General features: G+C 34.8%; 1 protein-coding gene across 1 annotated transcript; it reads right to left on the bottom strand.

Annotated features, from left to right (window-relative positions):
* Positions 1-297: 297 nt before the first annotated feature.
* Positions 298-22,976, bottom strand: LOC127881895 (uncharacterized). Its single transcript, XM_052430095.1, has 9 exons — positions 22,858-22,976; positions 15,710-15,877; positions 9,685-9,808; positions 9,283-9,343; positions 7,706-7,818; positions 7,030-7,067; positions 4,119-4,272; positions 2,620-2,735; positions 298-1,624 (listed from the first exon to the last, which is right to left on the bottom strand). Exons 1-9 carry the CDS (start codon positions 22,939-22,941, stop codon positions 1,250-1,252), a joined length of 1,233 nt encoding a protein of 410 aa, XP_052286055.1. The 5' UTR covers positions 22,942-22,976; the 3' UTR covers positions 298-1,249.
* Positions 22,977-25,241: the final 2,265 nt, after the last annotated feature.

The raw sequence follows: 25,241 nt of genomic DNA, 5'->3' as shown, positions 1-25,241 counted from the left end.
ACTATATGCTCATATTATCTAATAGAATCAGATAAGGTGTAGCACTATGTGCTCAGATAAGCTCATAGAATCAGATAAGATGTAGCACTATGTGCTCAGATAAGCTCATAGAATCAGATAAGGTGTAGCAATATGTGCTTAGATGAGCTAATAGAATCAGATAAGGTGTACGAACCATAGTCAGTCAGCAGTAAAATCATATCGACAGAACAGGAAACAGACTGAGTTTAATTTCCTATATTAATCTGATAAAACAGGTAAAACATATACATTTTTCAATAAGAAATAAAAGTTAAGATGTTTTAAACAGTTCTTTATTAATTATGTTTTGTAAAAACGAAGCAATTGACAACCCTACTTATATTAAAAACAAGCAATCATATACAATAGTAATTTTTCTAACATATATGTTATAAAACAAAGTACGTACATACAATAGCTAACACACTGCATATCACTCTTCTCTAATTTGTTGGCGTAAAGGTACATTAAATGCCATTGTAGTACATGCTTTTAAAACTATTTACAATACTTTTCTGATAATTTCATCTGCTGACTTATAGAAACATCTGAAAAACAAGATATGTGTTTGTTAGAAACACTATGTCCCCTTTTGCGCCGCTTTGAAGCTATATATTTGACCTTTGACCTTGAAGGATGACCTTGACCTTTCACCACTCAAAATGTGCAGCTCCATGAGATACATACGCATGCCAAATATCAAGTTGCTATCTTCAATATTGAAAAAATTATTGCAAATGTTGAAGTTGGTGCAAACAAACAAACGTACAAACAAACAAACAAAGCAACAAACCAACAGACAGGGCAAAAACAATATGTCCCCCACTATAGTGGTGGGGGACATAAAAACACAATTCCAATTATATGTCAAACATGCCCTCTAGATGGCTAGTAGTATTTCATTTTCTCGAAATCCATTCAGCAATGGCAAAATTTCGCAGTATACTTTTATGTTTGTACTCCAGTGAATACTCAACACATTCTTTAAGGTATCAAAGTTTCAAACCAAATATGGAAAGTCCTTTTTTGAGATTTCTGGACGACTGTTTTCTTACGTTGACTTAAACAAGTCTTATCTTGTGATACATAAAACTTTATCACATTTGTAACACTTATGTTATATCTGTTTTAATTTAAAGTTCTGGTTTCATTTATGCTGCCTTTTATTATTACATTTTGCCCCTTAATTGCTTAATTTGTGTTGCATTTTTATTAATTTGTCAGATAATTAATTTGTGCAGTCCTTTTCATCATCTTTGTTGCCAGTTTCATCGAATGTTTTGTCAGTTTCATCCACGTCTTCACTCAAGTTATCCTTTTCGTCATCAGGGCTCTCGTTGTGTTCATCAGGATTTTCAGCAGTCAGCTCATCGTCAGTCTTAGCAGTTTCAGAGGTTTCCTTAACATCATCTTCTTCATCATGTTCTACCGAATCATCTGTATTGCATTCTTCCTCCACTTTTTGTTTCCCATTTTTGTCAAGAGCGTCTTTTCCAGCTTCATCTGATTTGACTTTGGCATCAGCTACTTCACTCTCAGTGCCCGTTTCTTTCTTTGTATCTCCAATGTTTTCCTTAAGTGGACTTTGAAGGCCATCAATTTCCTGAGAAAACAACAATTCAATATTGCAACCACTTTATGACTACTGAAATCAGCAGAGTGCATTATTTTTTTAATCTATATATATATTTAATTACAAATGATTGAAATTCTGCAGTAAATGCATGTAATCATTGTACCAAGACAACAATAAACATTGTCAAAAGTAATCACTAAACAAGATAACAAACACTGAATATGATTTTTTAAGGAGACACTTTTAAATTCTTGCCTTATTTAAAAAGTAATACTGAAGATTCATTTATTTTCGTTGACATGAAATTTCCATGATTAAAAAAATCTGGTATTTTCACTTGATCGATTTATTGGATTTTTTTTTATCATGTCTGATATAAGACTTCAGACTTGAGCATTAGTTGGACATTTTATTTCGTGGTTTATAAGACCCACGAAAATCCACAAAATTTGTGTCCGACAAATAATATTGGTTTCACATAATAACAGTATTAAGTTAACCTTCCCCTCACCATTAAAAAGGGTCACATAATTAAGCCAGTTATTGTTCCATTTAGTGATAACAAAACCCTGTCCTACAATACAATTTATAAACCTAACAAAACCTTATAAAAACTAAATGACAAAATTGTCCTCTTTCAAAGGCATTCATAGCTACTGGATTCACATTGCATTGTTCACTCCAGTAACTCCAGGATGGAACAGATGTTATATAAGCATCATAGATGCATGTTCTCTAATCATGAAAGGTTATATCATGTTTTATATGCACATGATTGTTATTTATTACATTGTGAACCAATAAAATATGTTTAAACTAAGCCAGTCACCAAAAAACTGCTATACTTGAATCAGAGGTTGGGGGAGAATGAACGAAATATTCTCTGTATAGAGTCCCTACACAAACTATTGGGCGAATGTGGAGAATCAATTCAATAACCCAGTACAGGCCGTCTTGAGGCCAGAGCCCAACCAACTGATCCTAAAAAATAGCTTCAAACGATACATGTTTAAAAATATTGCCTGTGAAATGGTCCAAGATGGGGCTGCTTGATCCGGGCATCTCTTCAGGGCAAACTTCCACACCATGTATCCTGACAGGCCGGGCGTGAACCAGGCTTTCTCAACCGTGTACAGACCTACAAATAATGGATATCAAAATCATGTGCATCAAATGCAGTTGTCCTTCATTATAAACAGTTTGTCAAATTGAAATTAACTTATAAATTTACGTAATTTACACGATACAAACACAAAATCCCATAATTTTGAGGGAACACATTTGAATAAATGTGTACTAGTAATGCAAAATCAGAAATTGGAAATCAGTAACTATGAGCACTATTATAAGCTCAAAACAAGGGACAAAATTGTCACAAAACCAGGTTTTCATTGTGAAAAAAAAATCTGATAAAGGGAGAAAACTCAAACGGAACTTTTGAAATGAACAAACAAAATTAACCCCCTTTGTAAGTTTGTTTTTAAAAAAAATCTATTTTTAGTCGTGGCGACCTTGACATTGGAGATATTGACGCGATTCTTTCGTGCGACACACCGTCCCATGATGGTGAACAAATGTGCCAAATGATTTTAAAATCTCACAATGAATGACATAGTTATGGTCAGGACAAGCTCATTTATGGCCATTTTTGACCTTTGAACTCAAAGTGTGACCTTGACCTTGGAGATATCGACGTAATTATTTTGCGCGACACACCGTCCAATGATGGTGAACAAATGTGCCAAATGATTTTAAAATCTGACAATGAACGACATAGTTATGGCCCAGACAAGCTTGTTCCGCCCGCCCGCCAGCCCGCCAACCAGACAGCCAGCCCGCCCGCATTCGCCAATCTAATAACCAGTTTTTTCCTTCGGAAAACCTGGTTAATAACTCTTTACTTCATGAAAGATGATGATGCATGCTGTTCTGGTATCCTAAACACTTATTTAGAACACATTAACAATAATACTTTATTTTCTACATTACTTGGGCAGGAGATTCAGTACAAGTACCATCATAATAGCCATATTTTGAGAAAGCTGGGTTTAATGTGTGTGCATTAAGTGTCATCCCAGATTAGCCTATGCAATCTGCAAAGGCTTATGAAGGACGACACTTTCCACCTTAACTTGATTTTTGTTTAGAAGAAATTTTGCAAACAACAAAATATGCCATAGCTAACAACAAAATATTCCATAGCTAACAACAAAATATTCCATAGCTAACAACATAGTATTCTATAGCTAACAACAAAATATTCCATAGCTAACAACAAAATATTCCATAGCTAACAACAAAATATTCTATAGCTAACAACAAAATATTCCATAGCTAACAACAAAATATTCCATAGCTAACAACAAAATATTCTATAGCTAACAACAAAATATTCCATAACAGCAGAAAGTGTCATCCCTGATAAGCCTGTGCAAACTGCACAGGCTCATCTGAGATGACACTTAAATCACATGAATTGAGCCAAGTTTTCCCATAGCGAGGCCCTTTTAATTATCAGTACCATCATATCTGTATCCCTCATCTGGTGCAAACGGGCTGGTGAGTTTGTATCCACGTATCACGCGCACTGGGCTACGGGTCTCAACACTTCGACTCAGAGCCAGGTTTCCACGAGTCAGAGTCTGGTCCTTGGACTGGGGTGCCGTGCGCAAGTTCTGAAAATGAAATTAGTCAGAGGCGTTCTGGGAAAACTTGGCTTTATGCGTGCATAAGAAGCATTTTCGCAATTAAGAATGTGCAGTCAGCACAGGCTAATCAGGAACAATACTTTCTGTTTTCTAAACAAAAATCCAGTCTAGGCCAACAGTGTCGTCCCTGATTAGCTTGTGTGGATTGGCCCGGCTAATTTGGGATGACACTTTATGCACACGCATTAAGCTCATTATTCCCCCTAACACGGCTCATCAATATATATGAATCAACTAGAAGTTGTTACAATGTTAACCAAGAATAACCTCCTCCACTCCGCATGAAGTATGTTGGTATAGAAATTCTTAAGTTCAAAAAAGGGCATAAATTTTGTAAATTCCAACATATCATGTAAGAGAATGTCTACAGACAAGTTTGTGTCTATGGACAGATAGACAGATGTCCATGGCGATTCCAGTATATCCCCTTTACTTAGTAATGGCGGGGGGGGGGGGGGGGGGGTATAATGAATACATTTTCTTTCTGATTTTACTCCAAATGCATCCAAAACTATCACATACAGAAATATCATTTAAACATTTGTCAAAGTCGGTTTACCGATTGCAATGGTTATCTGTAGTTTTTGATAAAAAGTCCCAAAAAGTTGAAAGTGGTTAAATTTAAAATAAACCACTACATAATACATTTAAATGTCTTAAACAAATTGTATTATGGCGAATTGAAATTCTTTTATCACCTAGAAAAAGAACAATCTGGATGTTTTGGACATTAATATCAATAAACTGTCTGCCAAGTTGAACCGTTTGTAAACACTTGTTTATTTATATCAGATTGGGTTGATTATCACAAGTTTTATGTTTTTCGTGAACATGTGTGACACTAAGCGTCATAAGCTGTACAAGTCACTGTGAGGGCTGACCATGAAGTGATATCTACAGCATGAGACTGTTGAAAACAAGAGATGTGTTTGTCAGAAACACAATGCCCCCTATTGCGCAGCTTTGAAGCCATAAATTTGACCTTTGACCTTGAAGGATGACCTTGACCTTTCACCACTCAAAATGTGCAGCTCCATGAGATACACATGCATGCCAAATATCAAGTTGCTATCTTCAACACTGCAAAAGTTATTGCAAAACTTTAACCAAGGTTAAAGTTTTGGGACACACAATGAATGACAGACAGACAGACAGAAAGGCCAAAAACAATATACCCCCGATCTTTCGATCCGGGGACATAAAAAGAATTTAATCAACAATTTAAAAACTAACATATCATGATCTGTACATAGCCATAAATTAGTTAATTTTCATATAAAAACATGTAACAGAATTATCTTTTTTTAATTTTATTTTGCAACCAGTGGTACAATGTGAGATCTTTTTTTCAGATTTGTGTTTCGTTGGCTTACCCTCAAAATATTCATTACAAAAACAGGATTTTTCCTAACAAGCAACATGTTAATAATTAACTTTATTGTAACAGAAAACAAGTCCATCCTATGTAAACAGTAATTTAAAAAAATAAAATACTCCCCAATTTCTTTAATTCAAAAAAAGTTAACTATGATTTGGCATAATGCTTAATTTTATGTTTTTGTTAAAATGTTTAAAATGTTAATGGTTCCTTTTCTTTGCAGCACTTGTATGAGCCTATAGTAAGATTAAATTAGGAAAATTTTTCGTGATTTGTTTATTTTTTACACTTATTTTTGTGTTGAGTTATTTTGAAATCAGACTTTGAATATTGCTACCTGTAAATCCATGTACCGGTACATACAGGGGTTTTTTTTAGAGAAAGGGGAAGACGCTGGACGCTGGGTGAAAGGGGAAAAAAGAGTGCAAAAGAGACATATTAGGGGAAAAATAAAAACTGTTCATTTCAATGTCTATAACTCATCAAAAGAGGCTTGTCTCCGTCCTTTTTGTTCTTAAACACATTTAACACGTATTAAAGTCAAAGTCCTTAATTAAGTTGCAGGTGTAGATCTAATTATGGGAAATGTTTCAACTACATTTCTGTACTGGGGCCGGGGGACGATGTCAATTTTGTGATTTCAATTTCATGATGAATGGGTTGACGATCTTGATCTGCTACCGTATTGGAAGGGAAAGGAACGGCAGCTGCCGATTGTCTACTTTCACTTTCACAATGTTCGATGTTGATTACCTCAGAATCCTGCTGGGTTATAACGGTTTTCGATGATTCTTTCTTAAAAAATGCCTCGATGCGTTCAGTATCTTCCGAGTCCGAATGTTTTATTTTGTTTGTGTAAGAACGCCAATTGTGAGACATTTTTTTCTGTTTTCACGTTTATATCTTGGCTTGCACATAGCCCGGATGAAAATTCGACTGGTTTCCGGTAATTTATTGACGAGACACCCTTCTTGCGCAAGACCGGTATCCAGTAAAATAGTCACATGATTATTACGATTAGTTGCCCAGTTTACATGACGTAATTTAAGAGCTATATTTAGAATAACTGGGATTCCCAGATTTTTTGTGTTCGTCTGGAGAGAGAAAGATCGTTGTACATGGTGTAAATTGGATAATTGTCGAATGCCCAAAGGAAAAATAAACATTTCTTTGAGAGAAAATATTATATTTTTGTGAAAAATGATATTTTTGGTGGGAAATTGTATTTTGAGGGGAAAAATTCTGGTAGGGGAAGACGCCGAATATCGGCATCACTTTCTTAGTAAAAAAACCCCTGACATATAACCAATTTGAGTAACTCCAGGAAAAATATAGATTTGCCGTACCTTTGGATTAGTTTTGGTCCCCTTTAAGTCCCTGCCACCTTTGAAAAAGATAAAAAATAACATTGCTATAGTGACCATATAGCAATATATTATAAAAATGCTAAATAATGAACGGAAATCAAGACCTTAAAATAAACATCACAATTAAATCAAAGAAATAAATTATCAAAATTAACAATCTTTTTAACGTCTATATGCATCAGGCTAAACAAAATGTTAGTGCTATCTTTCACATTCATGTAGAGTTCATAATTTATATGGCTTCCTTTGGCATGAAGCGATACATGAATGTGAAAATATATATATATATATATATCTTTTTTGTTCTTTTGTGATTCTTAATTTTGTGACAGTGAACATTTGATAATGGCTGTTCTTCAATGATGGGATAGTGCTATGACATTTACCAATTAATCCAAATGACCCTTGTTCTGTGCATTAAGCGTTTTCCCAGTTCAGCCAGTGCAGCTTGCACAGGCTTATTGAGGAGGACACTTTCCGCTTCTATGGTATTATTTGTTTAAAGGAAGTCTCTCTTTAGCAAAAATCCTGTTTAAGGGGAACGTGTTTTCCTTGATTAGCCTGTGCAGACTTAACAGGTTAATCTGTGATGACAATTTACACACATGTAATAAACTCAGCTTTCCAAGAAAACTGGGCAAAAATAATTCCCCACCTTCTCCAGTGTAGGTGAAACACTCCCCCAGGTCAATGTTGTCGTCATAGCCTCCAGACAAGGCAATGGAGTAGGCACCATCAGGTCCAGCGTGGATGCCAGCTACTGTGGGTCTGAGATAACACAAGAGGTGTCATGTATAAGTGGTTTTATGAAGTCTTAAAGCCAGCCACTATGCCAGTGGGCCTGGGATAACACAAGAGGTGTCATGTATAAGTGGTTTCATGAAGTCTTAAAGCCAGCCACTATGCCAGTGGGCCTGGGATAACACAAGAGGTGTCATGTGTTAGTGGTTTCATAAAGTCTTAAAGCCAGCCACTATGCCAGTGGGCCTGGGATAACACAAGAGGTGTCATGTATTAGTGGTTTCATAAAGTCTTAAAGCCAGCCACTATGCCAGTAGGCCTGGGATAACACAAGAGGTGTCATGTATTAGTGGTTTCATAAAGTCTTAAAGCCAGCCACTATGCCAGTGGGCCTGGGATAACACAAGAGGTGTCATGTATTAGTGGTTTCATGAAGTCTTAAAGCCAGCCACTATGCCAGTGGGCCTGGGATAACACAAGAGGTGTCATGTATTAGTGGTTTCATGAAGTCTTAAAGCCAGCCACTATGCCAGTGGGCCTGGGATAACACAAGAGGTGTCATGTATTAGTGGTTTCATGAAGTCTTAAAGCCAGCCACTATGCCAGTGGGCCTGGGATAACACAAGATGTGTCATGTATTAGTGGTTTCATTAAGTCTTAAAGCCAGCCACTATGCCAGTGGGCCTGGGATAACACAAGAGGTGTCATGTATTAGTGGTTTCATGAAGTCTTAAAGCCAGCCACTATGCCAGTGGGCCTGGGATAACACAAGAGGTGTCATGTATTAGTGGTTTCATGAAGTCTTAAAGCCAGCCACTATGCCAGTGGGCCTGGGATAACACAAGAGGTGTCATGTATTAGTGGTTTCATGAAGTCTTAAAGCCAGCCACTATGCCAGTGGGCCTGGGATAACACAAGAGGTGTCATGTATTAGTGGTTTCATGAAGTCTTAAAGCCAGCCACTATGCCAGTGGGCCTGGGATAACACAAGAGGTGTCATGTATTAGTGGTTTCATTAAGTATTAAAGCCAGCCACTGTGTGCCTGGGATAACACAAGAGATGTCATGTGTAAGTTTGTGCATGCTACACATACATAGGGAGAGGAATTATCAATTTATTTATTAACAAAAGCTTGAAAATGTAGCCAGTCTTTCAAAATTTGTTTTAGTCAAACAAGCTAAGTGATTTAACAGCCTCCCTTGTGTTTACAAAACTCGCCATGTATGGGTTAATTCTCTTTGTCTTATCCTAAGAAACAATATTGTTATGTACAAAGGAAAATATTTAGGACTGAAAACTGTTCATGGTACTACATGTACTTAAGAGGAGCAAGGAGAAAATATAAAAAGTTTGTAGTTTTCTAAAATTTCACAAAAATCAAGGTTTTATGAAGGCATATGATAATAATAAAGCTATTACTGAAATAAAAAATATACAATTTTTTCGTGTGTCGTTCAATAATTAATCAAACTGAGTCAGTAATGTTTTACCGGTGTATTCCATCTCGGCAGCATTCCATGCGGGTGTACCAACTAGCACCAACTTCAACACCTACAATAGTGGCAGTTCATATGTTAATAATCACCACACATCTGACTGAATTATTGTTAAATCCATAGTCATAAGCAATTTTGAAAAACGAACATGATTGTGTCCAAAAAATTTGGGGAAATAAAGTGCAAAACACCAATATTTAAAATCCCTATTGCTGGCTAATACAAAGAAGTCTGAGGAAAAGATCGCTTGTACCAGTGATTGTTGCTGACCAGTTAATTTTTCTTATGATCTATTCCTTTCTTTCCATCCATTCTTTATGTCCGACAAGCACAAAAAAATGATATAAAAAATATTTCCACTCCCACATTCTTAGTGAGGAGAATTCATAACAATACCTTCCACAGCCCCGTAGAAGTTCGGTCTGTTCGGTGCCACCCTTTGAACCCTGTTCTCTGTGTCTTCTTCGTCTTCATCTTCAAAATCATCGTCTGGCAGAGAATCTGTGCACTCAGAGGCAGGCTTAAATGGTGCATAGGTAATATATGCTCAATCAAGAAAAAAGGTTATACCCAGTAATATAACTTGTTCATTTGCTTTGTGTAAATGAATAAGAAATGCAACACAGTCTAAAAATTGAACCAATTTTTTTACCAAACAAATTCTTCCGAGTTTGTATCATTTTGTAGATACCATGAGAATTCAAAATTAGTATGTCTATTTGTACAGTTTGTCAATCAGTTTTGGTTAATGATTATTATTATTGTGAATATTTACATTAAGACAAAATTGTGAAATTGTTTTTCTTTGAGAAGCATTATATCTAACCTAAAAGACGCTACAGTACAATATTTTATTTTCCATGCATCTGTATACCTTGGCATATTTTACATTTATTGTCTGAGTGTATTAAACCACTTCCGGTTGACAATATCTGCGCTGAATACAAACATTAGAGACCATCTCAAAATGTATTTTAACTGTCAGATTTGACAGGTATGCATTACACGTTATGTTTGCAACAGAAAATCAAGAGTTAAGAACTTTTAAACGTTTTAATTCCTTCATATTACAAGTTTAAAGAAAATTCAAAAGCATCTTATTAATGATTCCTTGTACAGTAACTTCTTACTATTATGTTATTATGATAGTTCTAGCACATCAAAATTTCCATAGCAGATCCTTCTGGGATATGATTCAATGTGTCCGTTATAATCTAATGGTCATCTTTACAAGGGGTTGAAATAACATAATCACAGGGTAACACAAGTCCGCCTCCAGGTTCATTTTGAAGTGGCCAGGGTGGGTAACTCGGTACAGGGTCACCAGTGACAATTGCAGATACCTTGCCCTCTTTGTCCATGATTTCTCTAAAGTGGGGTGCCAATGACCTAGGGACATAACCTATTGGCAAATCAGCCACATCGCATAGTTGAAGTTGTCTTTTTTCATCAGTTAGCATAGAATGTTGCTCTTTCTGAAATGCATTTAATGGTGGAATCCAAACCAAACAAGCACACTTATCATGTATATTAGTATACTTCGTATGGTGGAATCCAAACCAAACCAGCACACTTATCATGTATATTAGTATACTTCGTATGGTGGAATCCAAACCAAACCAGCACACTTATCATGTATATACTCTGGCTGAACAATAAGGAGACAAGGTGGTTGTGTTTCTGGCGGCCTTATTTGAAAAGCATCGTAGTCTTTGATGACAGAATTTTTCAAAGTCATACTGTAGCATGTGCCACGCTGTTTTGATCCACCACTCACATCTTGTGTCTACAAAGGAATGATAAATGTCTCAGATAAATAAAACAACAACAAACTTCAGTTTTTGATACCTTTTTACAAATCAAATAATACTGACAACAAATCTTTGGTGTGCACATAATAAGGATTGTTCTAGTACTCAATAATTCTTAGTCGCTTATCAAGATATCATAATTTATCACTGAAGTCTGATACAATATTGAAATTATAATACAACAAAAAGTATGATATTATGTTACATACAGTAAATTGCAAACAATAGTTGAATAAGATCACCCAAGAGAAGTCTTTACAGGGGGTAATCATGTGATAGTCAAGACAGCGACATTCATTCCAATGCAGATATTTTTCGCTGTTTTCTACCCTTTGTAACTTGTATTAATTGTTTAAATGCCTCTCACTTTCCAGCCATATCAGTAAGAAAGTTACTTGCGTTTATTTCGTGTTTATATTCGCTCTTTATCTCAACTTGACTCACAGCAAAATTTCTTAGCGAGCTGACCTAATGAAAGCTACACCAAGAAAATTCAGGGGGGGAGAAAAGTCGAGATACAAAGCTAATTTTAATACGAAATAAACGCTAATCACATGTTAACTGATATGGCTGGAAAGTTAGCGTCATTTAAAAATTAAACAAAAGTAATAAAGGGTATAAAACTGCGAAAAATAATTCTTTCTTTATGAACTTCGCTATCTTGACTATCACGTGATTACTCCCTCTGTTACTGTCTTGGTAAAAAAAGATAAATCTCAAGACAAATAGATTGTAAGTACTCAAATTTCAATGTAATGATTTTCTTTCAGTATCTGTCAGACATTTGCAAGTGTATATGTTTTTCAGTGGCCCTTCATATTTTACACAAGTGGCACTCAAACTTTTCACTTGATTCATCAAAGACAAAACCCCTGAGGAAGACCGTCAACATGAAGCCATCCAGAACAGGCATCACATTGTAACCATTTGTGTCTTGTTCTGATAAAACTGGGCGTAAAGCATGTGCGTAAAGTGTCGTCCCAGATTAGCCTGTGCAGTCTGCCCTTGTTACTCTGCCTAATATAACAGTTTCAGTCTATATATTCCAACAGTTTTACAATATTGGAAAATAAAAATAATCATGTCCCATTCTTTCATTTGAAATGAAAATATCAAAGTGATAGTATGGGCATTTTTCACTGTTGAATTGAGCTGAAAAGAATTAACAGGTCAAAAGAGTTAGTTAAAATGTGGTTACTGACCAATTATTCGCAACTCATCTTGCTACCAGTTGTTTATAAAAATATATATTATATTCAATATTTTACATGACTCACTCAGTCCTCTAAGCTGAGCAGAACTGTCTTTTTATTAGGATTGGAGTTAGTGTTCATGTGCCGTATGAACGAATCTGCACTTAAACTAAATTTAGATTCGCATAGTACATTGAATCATTTCTGTTGTCAGTTGTCAAAACGAAAGTACGGTTGATATTCAAATGCATTATTATTCTCTTTCCAGGATATTGTTTTAGTATGTTGATGCTGCATTAACAAAAATAAGTGCATATGAAGAGAAAACACCAAAAATAAACAACGGTTGCAATAAACACCTATAAACATAGCATACACTGTTAGATGCCCATAGTATCACTTTAACCCTTTGCATGCTGGGAAATTTGTCGTCTGCAAAAATGTTGTCTGCTGAATTTGTAAAATAAGCATTTTCTTTATTTTTTTTCAAAGAATACTATCAGAATAGCAAACAGTTTGGATCCAGATGAGACGCCACAGAACTGTAGCGTCTCATCTGGATCCAAACTGTTCGCAAAGGCCTTTAAAATTTGGTTCCGGTACTGAAAGGGTTAAGATAACACTGAGCTGACCCCCTATTTCACAATGTTTATGTGACCTTCACCGCAATTGGTTTCAAGCCTTACCTCTGAAACACCTCTCACACTGACTTTATGCATATAGCTTAGCAAAAGATTTTTACCTGCTTATAGAGTAATGTTAAAAAAACATTTTTGCAAATTACCTTTTTTCTTTGTGGAGCCATTGAAGTAAATTATTTGAGAAATGTTACGAACGCTGATCGTTTTGCTGCTGAAAATTGCAGCAGACACGCGGGCACCTGTCTTGGTTAATAAATGCATGACCGGATGTAAACAAGGTTAACAAAGTCAAAGTTTGTAATTTTACGGTAAATAGGTTCTTATCAAGGAATCAATAGAGAGTTTTATTCAATAAGTCAAAATATTTTAATAATGAATTTTTGAAGATAAAACTTCACTGGAATCGCTTTATTTTCGGAACTGATTGATAAATTGTATTTACATTCAATTTCTTCACTGACTTCAGTCACTGTCACATTCACTTAACTGCATCTGTAATGCTTGTTTTCTTAAGGTGGCGAAAGGCCTGGCCTTCAATTTTAGGGGGGAAATATTAACACAACTAAAAAAGGGGGAAAACATTTCCAAGATAAACTTTAAAAAATTGCAATTTGCTTGATTTTAAAGAAATTAAGTTGGGGCAAGGGGCCTTTCTCTTGGGGGAAGGGGCCTACATAAGGGCCCTACTAAAGAAGTAAAAGCCCTCAGCAGTATATGAAAACTTTTTGTTTAAACAGCAAGTTAAATACCTGTATACAATAATTTTATTTTCAATTGAGAAATTGCTTAGTTTTTAACTATTTTTTGGTTAACATATTTTTCTTTCCAATACTGTGTGTTGTGATTTATTATTGTTTAGTGTTGTGTTGCTTATTTTGCCTTACATTTTTCCAATTATCATTATGTCAATAAATGTGAGTCTGTGACACGATGTTTTGGTCCTATGAATCCCAGTCCGGTCCTGCAAGTTTTTTTAAGTCCACAGGACCGAATGTCCTGTGGACTGAAAATACTTATGGGAATGTCTGGTATTGGCCGTCTTAATGAATACATATGAGTTTCGGAAGTGAACAATTACAAAAACAGGATTGTGTTATATGTCAATCTATAGTTAAATGTGTATTCTTGGACATAACAACAACAAGAGGGCCATCAGGCCCTAAGGCGCTCACCTGAAAGCCAAAGGAACTAGACTATTCTGAAAAAAATGCAAGCTGATTCATGAAGATTATTTTGGACCAAAAAAGTGACTTAACATGTTTTTTTTTATATTTGACCTTGTGACCTAGTTTTTGAGCTCATATGACCCAGCTTCAATCTCTGGCAAAATTTCATTGGAACAAATGTTCTGACCAAGTTTCATGAAGATTGGCCAATAAATGTGGCTAATATAGTGTCAACAAGTTTTCACTAAAGCCATATAAGGACAACTGCCCCCCCCCCTGGCGGCCATGTTTTTCAACAAACCATAACCATTTTCAAACTCACTCAAGCTATTGTTAAAACAAATGTTCAGATCAAGTTACATAAAGATTGGATAATAAATTTGACTTCTAGAGTGTTCACAAGGTTTTGTAGTAAATAACCATTTAAGGAAAAATGCCATGCCCTCTTGCGGCCATGTTTTTTAACTGATCTCAACCATTTTTGAACTTAGCCCAGATATTATTAGTTCAAATATTCTGACCAATTTTCATGAGCATTGGATTACAAATGTGACTTCTAGAGTGTTAACAAGGTTTTACCATACAGTAAAGCCATTTAAGGAAAACTGCCCCGCCCCCTGGCGGCCATGTTTTTCATTCAACTGGAACCATTTTCGAACTTGTCCAAGATATTATTGGGACACATGTTTTGACCAAGTTTCATGAAGATTGGACTAAAAATGTGACTTCTAGAGTGTTAACAACGTTTTACTATAGCCATATAAGGAAAACTGCCACGCCCCCTGGCGGCCATGTTTTTCAACTAACCGGAACCATTTTCGAACTCGTTCAAGATATTATTGGCACACATGTTCTGACAAAGTTTCATAAAGATTGGACTAAAAATGTGGCTTCTAGAGTGTAAACAAGGTTTTACTAAAGCCATATAAGGAAAACTGCCACGTCCCCTGGTGGCCATGTTTTTCAACCAACCGGAACCGTTTTTGATCTCGTCCAAGATAATATTGGGACACATGTTCTGACAAAGTTTCATGAAGATCAGACAATAAATGTGACTTCTAGAGTGTTAACAAGGTTTGCTATATATAAAACTGCCACGCCCCCTGGCGGCCATGTTTTTCAATCAACCGGATCCATTTTCGAACTCATCCAAGATATTATTGGGACACATGTTCTGAGTAAGTTTCATGAAGACTGGACAATAAATGTGGCCTCTAGAGTGTTAACAAGGTAAATGTTGACGACGCACGACGGACAAAAGGCGATCACAATAGCTCACCATGAGCACGTTGTGCTCAGGTGAGCTAAAAACTGCATTTAAATCGGCATTGTCATGACAAAATACTGGCTTGACTTAGCTCCCTGAAGTACTCTGTTTCATGTACAATTGACAAGATATGTTTATAACATGAACTACTGGAAAGCTTGTCACAACTCTTAAAGGAGTTGAACTTTTGAAAAATTTACCAACTGGAGGGTGTTTTTTGTCACTGCCATAGGAGGCAACTCTTAAACCTCATAAGGAAGGGGGAAGGAAGAATGAAATATTCTGGGTTAAGATCAGTTTTAGAGAAAAGATCATAAAGGCCTCAATTATGGAAAAGTTGTACCTTTCCGCGTATTCTTGCAGACCGACGTCGTGATGTCCTAATTGACCCGAGATTACTCTGATCCAGGTCCTCTGCGAGCACCTGCTTCTTCACTTTACGGGGGATCTCATCTTCTGCTTTCCGCTTTAAACCACTCTTCTTCAGCTGAACTTTGGGAAAGCTTTTGAACTACAAAATATTAACTTGATCTATTACCACGTAAATGAATATTTATTTAAGAATAATGAAAATAGCTTCATCCCAGCAAACACCCGACGTTGAATAGACATCGAATATTGGTTGAATTTCTGTCGAGACGTCGGCAACCAAAATACAACGTTGATTTAACGTAAGATTGGCCATGTTAAAACAACAGCAGGAAAACATGTCTAAAGAACATAGTTTTTTGGTCATAAAATAACTGTGTTAAAGATATGTACTACCAACTGGCACGTAACAGTCAAATAACGTTACGCTTAAGTTCTTTTTATGTTATGATCACACAGAACATTCCCAAAACGTTTTCAGAACTTTGTAACAAAAATAAAAATATCAGTATTCGTAACTTGTGTTGTGAACGTTATCAGGTAACCAAATTTTAACGTTACATTCCTAACGTTCGCAGAATATTATAAGAACGTGTAAAAATCACACAATATAAACATGTACATTAAATATGTTTTCATAAAGAATTTGACGTTTTTTGTTGTTTTTTACAAAATACGCTTGTAAGTATATTTGCATTTTGACCCGTCTGTGTATCTTCGAATGTTTGCAAGCGCCATTCTCTTCTTATCTAAAAATAAACCAGCAGATATCCCGCGTGCGCGCCACTAGATTCCTTTGTTCATTGATCTACTGGCTAATTGGATTTTGAAACTGTGCTGTTATTGAATGTAAACGTTTTTGTTCAATATTAGAGATGTTGAAACCTACAATCGACGATAAACAAGAGTTTGCGAGGTAGGTTTTTATTATTTCAGTTTGTAATATTAAAATTTATATCATTATGCACTTGCTTTAAATTCACATTCGGAATTTTGGGGAAACTCCAAATATGGAGACTTCGTACCACTTTGAATATACTACGCTTACTTAGTAACTTTTTGGTAGCAAATTGTTGTTGAAAACATTCTTGAAAACACATGTTATTTCGTGAAAAATTAATATGTACACTTAAACACCGTTATTTTGAACTACGATTATCCGAGTTCACCGTTAATTTTAAAAGAAATAAAATTCAAAATTTTATCTTAATCTCAATTATTAATTTTATTAAATTTTAAAATTGAAATATATAATTATGTTAAATGTAGTTCATAAAAAGTGTTTGTTGGGCATGACATGATTAAAATATTGATCTTGTAGGTTAATTTCAAATTTAGTTATGAATTGATACAGTCATAAAATACATTATCAAATTTAAAGATGTTGCAACGCTTGATTATTTTAGGCCACAATTAAAATATTGTTGATTTGCCCTTTACCCACCCTAGATTTTACAGGCGGGTAGGTAGGGAAATTATTTGATTTTATTTGAGAAATTATATTTTTAATACACTAATATTCTATGAATATTTAAAACACTGTTATTAAAGCACTAGCTGCTGCAGTGTACGAAGCCCTATGTAGCTGAACCATATCTTGTTTGCTGTTTTCTTGCATATATTAATATCAAATGCATGCTTGTGTGTAATTACATCAAGTATGTGTTCAATAAATGATGTTACCCCCAGGTTTTTTTTTTCAACTTTTTGGGAAGATAGCCCATGGCTTTGGAATTGGGAGTTTTATTGGCATTTTCATGAAATTGGGAAAATAAATTCATTAGCCTTTTTTTCCACATGAAAAGTCCACTGATTAGGGAAATACTCAATTTGATATAACTCTTTATAATCATTCAAATTAAAGGAAAAAAATCATATAATACTTTGTTAGATGTAATTGAATTGAAATTGAGATAAAATACGCATTAGACTTCCTTCAAAAACAATTTTTGGAAATTGGGAATTTTTTGCCACATTTTGGGAAAAAAGTATACTTTTTGGGATTGGGAACATAGCCGAATTTCGGCTAAAAAATCGGGCCAAAAAAAAACCCGACCCTGGTAATTGCTCAAATGCATTTGTCATTATTTAACTGCCAGACTGCTTTTATTTTTAACTTAAACCAATATTAAGTAGCACATTTAATGTATAGCACATTTATGACAAATTTATATACTGTTTATATGAACTTAAATAAAAACGTTAAAAATATTTAGGGTTAAAAAAAGGATAAATTGATCATATTCAAAAAAGTTTTAAAAGATGACACGCTTTTCTTCTTTCCAAGTTGCTAACATGTTTGTTTCAAGAAGAGAAATTAATTTGGATGAGGGAAACGCTCACACAAAGCTTTCTCCCTTAAGGCCTTTCCAAAGTTGTTTTCTCATAAGGGTATGTGAATATTAATATGAAAAGAAAGAGATAAAGCTTTTAGCAAGCCAGGCTTTTTCCGCTCCATTTTGGGAAAACGCCACACTGGAATTTTGGGAATTTCGCGTCGCGAAAACCCCCATTTTGGGAAAAAAATTAATCGCAAAATTGGCTCAATTGGGAAAAATTATCGCATGTAAATTATTTAAAACAGTGTTTCTTATATTTCAAAGAAGCCGTTAACTGGTAAATAACGACTATTTTGATAACTTATTATTAAAATTTTACAAAATATTATGATTAGTGCAGGTTTTTTAATCTGAATTTGGGGAAAAGGCTTGGCCTTTTTGAGGTGAAAAAAATCGCGGGAAGCGCCGGATTTTGAGGAAAATAAGGAAAGTCTTAAATAATCATTAACATATTTTACATTTCTTAAAACAAATTCAAGGCAACAGATAATTTAATTATGCAATACTTTCTTTTTTCTACACCAGATCAGGTGAACTTATATATTTAAAGGGTAAAAAAAAAGGGTAATAGGGTAAAAAAAAAAAAAATTGGAATTGGGAATTTTTTTTTTCAATTGGGAAAAAAACAACCAGATTTGCATTAGGAATGGGGCCGAATTTCGGACCCGTGGCATAGGGCGGAAAAAGCCTCCAAGCATATCTTTTTTTTCAGAACATTTTCTAATTTTTTTTTTTAATCATGGTAGATCGATCCACGGGTTGTAGCGGTCATGATTGTTGTCTTGAAAGCTCGTTGTTTTACATTGCAAATTGTCTTATTTTATCTGACACAAATTAAATTAATCACATTTTCTAATTTTTTTTTTTAATCGAGGTAGATCGATCCACGCGTCATAGCGGTCATGATTGTTGTCTTGAAAGCTCGTTGTTTTACATTGCAAATTGTCTTATTTTATCTGACACAAATTAAATTAATCACATTTTTTTAACTTCACGTTTGCTTTATTTTGATAATGTCATCCCAAGTTTAATGTTAGCAAGTTTTGTTTTTTGCATGAATTGTAAACAAAGAGTTAGTAAAAGTCTTCCGAAAATGTGCACTCCGTGTGAATTGACAGTTTGACGTCATCAAAGGAAAGCCGCTTCCTGTCTGAAGCCATAAAGCGGCGCATTTCTCGCCGACAAAATTGGCTTCCTTTGTCTAACAATCAACATGCTGAACCAATCGTGTGTTTGTTCCTCCATGGCAATTGTCCAATTAAATTATAGTACATGCAAAGCTCCGCCTTTCAAATCTTTTGCAGAGAACGGAGGTGGTGTTTAACGGTTGATTGATCAAGTGTTTTACGCAAGTTGAGTTCCGATTTGCCATAATTACTGGGCCTAAGCATTTAGACGACGAATGCATTTATCAATGATTTTCTGAGAAATACCAATTTAACCGATTTACAAACTACTTTAATCAACACCATTTCTTTAATAAACACCTTTTTCAATGACAAATTAAAAGTCAAATTAAACAATGGTTGTAAAGATCACCGATAATGTTCTACTAATTTACTGCGCTTATATAGGGGCATATGAAATTTCAACCATCAGAGCGACCTAGATCGGTCAGGGGCGATAAGAATGGACAGGGATAATACGCCCACATATAAGTATTGCAGTGCGCTCTTTTATTATCGGCGAAAAAAACGCGAATAAAAAAAATTATGTTTTCAGAAACCACAATAAACATTTTTGGGTTGGGGGTAAAAAGTGGGTCGGTCGGTAAAGGACAAACAAACTTAATTTTAATTTAGGCCTTACCGTGTATGATCGAAAATTTGCTTTCATATATGTGTATGTTTAAGATGATGCTTATGTGTGTTTTCTAGGTGTTATTCATGCGGTACATGTTTGTCTTGTCATTTTTTCTCCGTTTTTTTTTTTTTTAAAGAACAGTCGGTCATTCTAATGTTTTTTGTACTTCCAGGATAACTGGGAAGACACCCACACAGATACGGATTCAAGACAAAAAAGAACAACACAGGGCTTTTTTTCCTGACTTTGTGAAGCGGCCCTGGCCCCTGACTTTGTGAAAAAATGAGTTGCGAACTTGTCAAAATTGTGAAAAATTGAGTCGCGAACTTTTCAAAATTGTGAAAAATTGAGTCACGAACTTCTTAGAATTGTGAAAAGCGAGTCGCGAACTTCTTAAATTGTGAAATTCAAAGTTCAATGCATTAGTATAGTTAAAGCATGTTAAACACTTGAATATCATCAAAATCTCCTTAAATAATGCAATAAAGGCATATTTTCCTTCTATGAATACTGTATTTGATACAATAACAACACATATATCTGCTTTGCATAACATTCATGTACCAAATGCAACTAAAATACCTGGTCCCAACACTTCTTTACCACAGGAATAACATTTATAAACATAGAACATTTCAAGGGCACATAACTCGGACATGTTCTGGACTTTACAGCTTTAAAACTCTGTTCTTTTTACTCTTAAAAATGTCAATAATTCTCTCAATATCTAAAGAGGAAAATTCCTTCTTCTTGATGGACGTCCGGAATTACACACGTTGATTTTGGGGTCATATTTGTGAAACTTTTAGCTGTTTTGGACATACTTGGTTGATTTTCATCAAATAAAAAGTGTTTTATCATAGATGGACCCTTTCTGCTGGCAACCACAACGACATATGTGTACCTTGTTTGATCATTTATGCTGTTGCATTGTGTTATTCAATACACATGTGAAATCATCATTGGATACCTTTACTCTTATTATATATATATATAAGGACCAAATTTTTTTTCAAGTACCTGTGACCTGTGTCAAAGACCTATAGATAACACAGATTGGAAACTCTCGTCTTCGCGATAGCGGTTATGCAATAATATCTAACGGCGGACGCGGGTCACGTGACATCCATTTTGGAGATGCAGGTGTACGTGTAGATTCTTCCCTGTTCCAGCTATTGTCGGCCATTTTGTTTTAAAGCAATCAATTATGGGCAAAGTCGGTCGCCGCAAACAGACATATTGAATATTTTTTTGTGTAAATAAAAATAAGTTTTTATTTTCTGTGTTGATAATGCTTCAGGTTTTGGTAGTTATTATTCTTATGCAATATTAATTTATCGGAATTTGAAAGAGAAAAATGGATTTGTTCATTTTCGATAATTTTTGAAAAATTGAAAGGCCCAAACGAATTTTTTTTAAACTTCTTTATTTCTCATCACAGATTGATTAAGTAAGATGGTTATGCTAGGTGAGATGTTAATCTAGGTATGATTTATAAAAAGTAGACGAAAATAAGGCATTTTAAAGGATTTTGCCTTTGTACAATTTTATACTGTTATTTCATTCAATCATTTTCACACCTGTCGCCAAAGTGGTTTGTTTCTTTTTTTAAAACTTTTCTATTTCTCATCCCAAATCGTTGAAGTATGATTTTTATGCTAGGAGAGATGATAATCTAAGTATAAATTACAAAAACGTAGAAGAAAATGTTCAATTTAAAGGATTTGGCCTAATACTATGTTGGTACAATTTTAAGCTCTTTTCCTCTGATGTACACGATTGCTGTCAAACGTGTTTTTGTTCTTTTTGATAAACTTTTTCATTTTTCATCCCAAATAGATAAAGTCAAATTTTTATGCTTGGTGATTTTTTTTATCTAGGTTTGAATTAAACAAACTGGAGGAAAATTTTCATTTTAAAGGATTTTGGGCTTGAAAAAAGTTGGTACAATTTTTAGCTCTTATACCCTATTGTACACACCTATCGTCAAACGTGCTTTGGTTCATTGTGAAAACCTTTGTCATTTTTCATACAAACATAACATCTCCTTCAGTTCGCTAATTGATCCGACAATTAACACGCGCGTGAAATGTTGTTGTTTTTTTCGTGAAATCCTAGTCCATGACACTTAGAGCTTTTATTAATTACCAATAGAAAAAAAACTTTGTTACAAACAAAATTTAATAACCTATAACTCATGAATAAGATCTAAATAAAAAATAGAGAATTAAAAAATTGAAAAAATCCACAGAATCAATATTGAAATAAGACTAACTGAAACGAACGATCATAGCATTTATTATACTGTAATGTTGTTTTTATCAGAGACCTAGATCTATGTGTCCACATATATCTATCCGCTTTGAAATAATATTATAAGGTTTTAAATGTTTGAATTAAAAATGTATACAAGAAAATTTTATCAGCAAAAGCCTTTCAAATAAATTATTCAACGGCATTCTCGCCGCGATTTGAAAATTCTTATAGGTCTATTACTTCAACTATCGCGGCATTATAAATTCTAATTTTAGGTTCATAGAATCGAGATTTTGCAAAAGCATAATTACTCATGTTCCTATGAAACTTTATTTTATAAAAATCGGATCATTATTGACCAAGTTACAGCCACCTTCTATAGCGCAGTAACATTTTCGCATAACTTTGCTCGATAATCGTAGCCGTTGCTACATGACACGTCGCTATCTTATCGCAATCGTGATACATCAGCTATCTTCGGACTCCTCAGATTGATTTATGGAATATATCGTCTGCTGATCCAAAGTGTTCTTATCAGTTTCTCGAACACGTGACCACGCCGCGAGATAGCCTGATAAGGCTCGAAGTTTCCAATCTGTGTATTCTATAGGTCTTTGCCTGTGTGCAGCATGACCAAGACCAAGTAGTTGAATTGCCACAAATCAAATTAAACGTCAGTGTGCACTTTATGGTGCAAACAAGCAGGAGTAATGTTGCTACTAACTGTGCTTATCAAACCGATTTCAGCAAGGATCCGCTTATTATCTGCGATGTTTTGCAATCTTCTTTGCTCTGCAGTCAGGACCATGTTGCTCTATTAATCCCGCGTTTTCTAACGGTGCGTCAAAAGAATAATTTGTAATAACCGCTCAGGTTAAAAACTACAGTGAAACCTCGCTATAAAGACCATCTTTGGGACTTTAGATAAGTGGTTTTAATAGCGAGGTGGTCTTTATGCTTGGTTTTCATGAATTTTGATGGACAAATAATACCAAATGGTAAAATTTTCAATAAAATTTTATAATTGAGCATGCATTATAACAGTTACCAATCAATACATTGCATACAAATATAGTATTTCAAGCTTTTCAAACAAGAACTGAACTGTAATTTTCATCATAATACTATATTTTTGGTAATCTTACACTAATTAAAGAGATGAATGTCAAACTATCTAATGACAAAACAGAGCCGAGCCAATAGTCTTTTGAATGATCGGAAAAATTCAAATATTAACACGCCTGCGTTTTTCCAACGCCTAATCGACCAACTGCCGTTGAGATTTCCAATTACTCGCGTTGATTAAATCAATCTTTTTGTAAATGCAGTTATTTCCGTGTTCATGAATCCATTTTGAATAACTATATGGCATACAGGTCGGGTTTTAGTTGTCGGCTTGCGAACAACTAAGGCTTATACCACGTTTTGCAAGCATGTTATGTTAGGTACTATAAACTTGATAACTGCCGCATCCGCGCCGAAAGAGTTGTATCATTTATGCAAGAGGTTTCAGTTCTTCCACTACATTCATTCACACATAGACACATAATGTGAATATCGTGTTAAATGGTGATTTCAATTTTTATTGTATATTAACCGGTTCTCATTATACCATTTCATAATATCGTCTATGCTTTTAGAACGTCACAAAGGGACATGCTGTTGTTTGGAGGGTTTCAATGTAGAGAAATGTTTTTCATTGGTTAAGATTCAAGTGTTCATAATAGCCGTTAGCGGGTACCGGGGGTAGGTCGGATCAGTGAGTGTAACGACCATTGAAATATAGACGGAAAAATGGTGGTCGTCGTATCGAGTTGGTCGTTATGACGGGGTGGTCGTTTAGAAAGTTTTTCCCGTTTTAAGTTCAACGTTTTTGTAGCAACGCGCTTGCAAATAAGGCCAAATAATGCGTTTACAATGACAAACATATACTATCGCATAATCAAATATCTATTATATAAAATTGGTTAGCAATAAAAATGATAATTTTATGCATGCATCTTTGAATTCTCCACTCAAGAAGTTCCATTATTTTACTACAAGACGGACTTTGAGGTGGACAAGTTGCATCAAATTATTCGAGCAGATTTACATTCCAAGTTCCGTTAATTTGACATGAGTACTGTTCTTCGAAAAGTCTTCAGTTGCCGGTCAAAATGATCTTTTGTCATTTCTGTAAGAAAATACAAAGTAAATTCAGTCTCCAGAGAATTTCTTGAACTAGTTGCCACAATAAAACACATTTATTACGTTGATATAATTCAATGACGTTTAACAATAAAGTACACAAAAATAACTGTAAAAGATCTTTTTAAAATGCCCCCGAAGCTTTGTCCCAATTAATTTGGAATTGACTTTGATCAGGTACCGTAAATTTGCGGCCATAAGTCGACCTAAAAACGCTCCCAAAATTGACTTTAAAAGTCAACTCGACTTATGGATGAGGTACTTAATAAAAATTAAAAATAAACATTCCTGTGCCGTTTTTTTAAGTAATAAATCTCCGAAGCGGAGGAATGATGACTGTTTACGGTAAGGCCGACTCGTCTTTTACTTAAATGTCCGCCGATAACAAAATAATCATGTTTACATTGGTTTTTAATTTATTAATCTTCGTAATAAGTCCAAATAAGTCCAAATAAAAACATGTAAAAATAACTTCGAAAATATTAAACATTTGTGACATACGGTACAGTGGCGAAAATCATAAATAGCCATTTGTCTATCGATACATTGACCGTTGTCTGCTAAGAACAATAGAAAATCGACTGCTGACACTTGTACCCATATAAAGTTTAAACCCGATGTATGAAAACATGCTAACAAGAATTATCTTTACAAAAAGATATACGGGCCAAGGCGTTGATTGTAGTTGCTGTTGATGAAAGATAAAAAGTTATATCAATTAGATAAAAAAAATCAAATTCCTTTTTTTCTGCGCAGTTCTTAGCTGCATCACACGCAAATCAATGACGGTGTGTTGAATGAAAATGAATAAAAACATGTAAGTCAACTGGCTAGACACGAATCATCCGTACATATTTGTAATATTTATACGCGCGTTCTTTGAACAGCACTTTTTAAGATTTTTATTTTTTTGTATACATT

This window comes from Dreissena polymorpha, chromosome 5 (assembly GCF_020536995.1).
Source record: "Dreissena polymorpha isolate Duluth1 chromosome 5, UMN_Dpol_1.0, whole genome shotgun sequence".
Classification (NCBI taxonomy): Eukaryota; Metazoa; Mollusca; class Bivalvia; order Myida; family Dreissenidae; genus Dreissena; species Dreissena polymorpha.
This window is presented reverse-complemented; position numbering and strand designations above follow the sequence as displayed.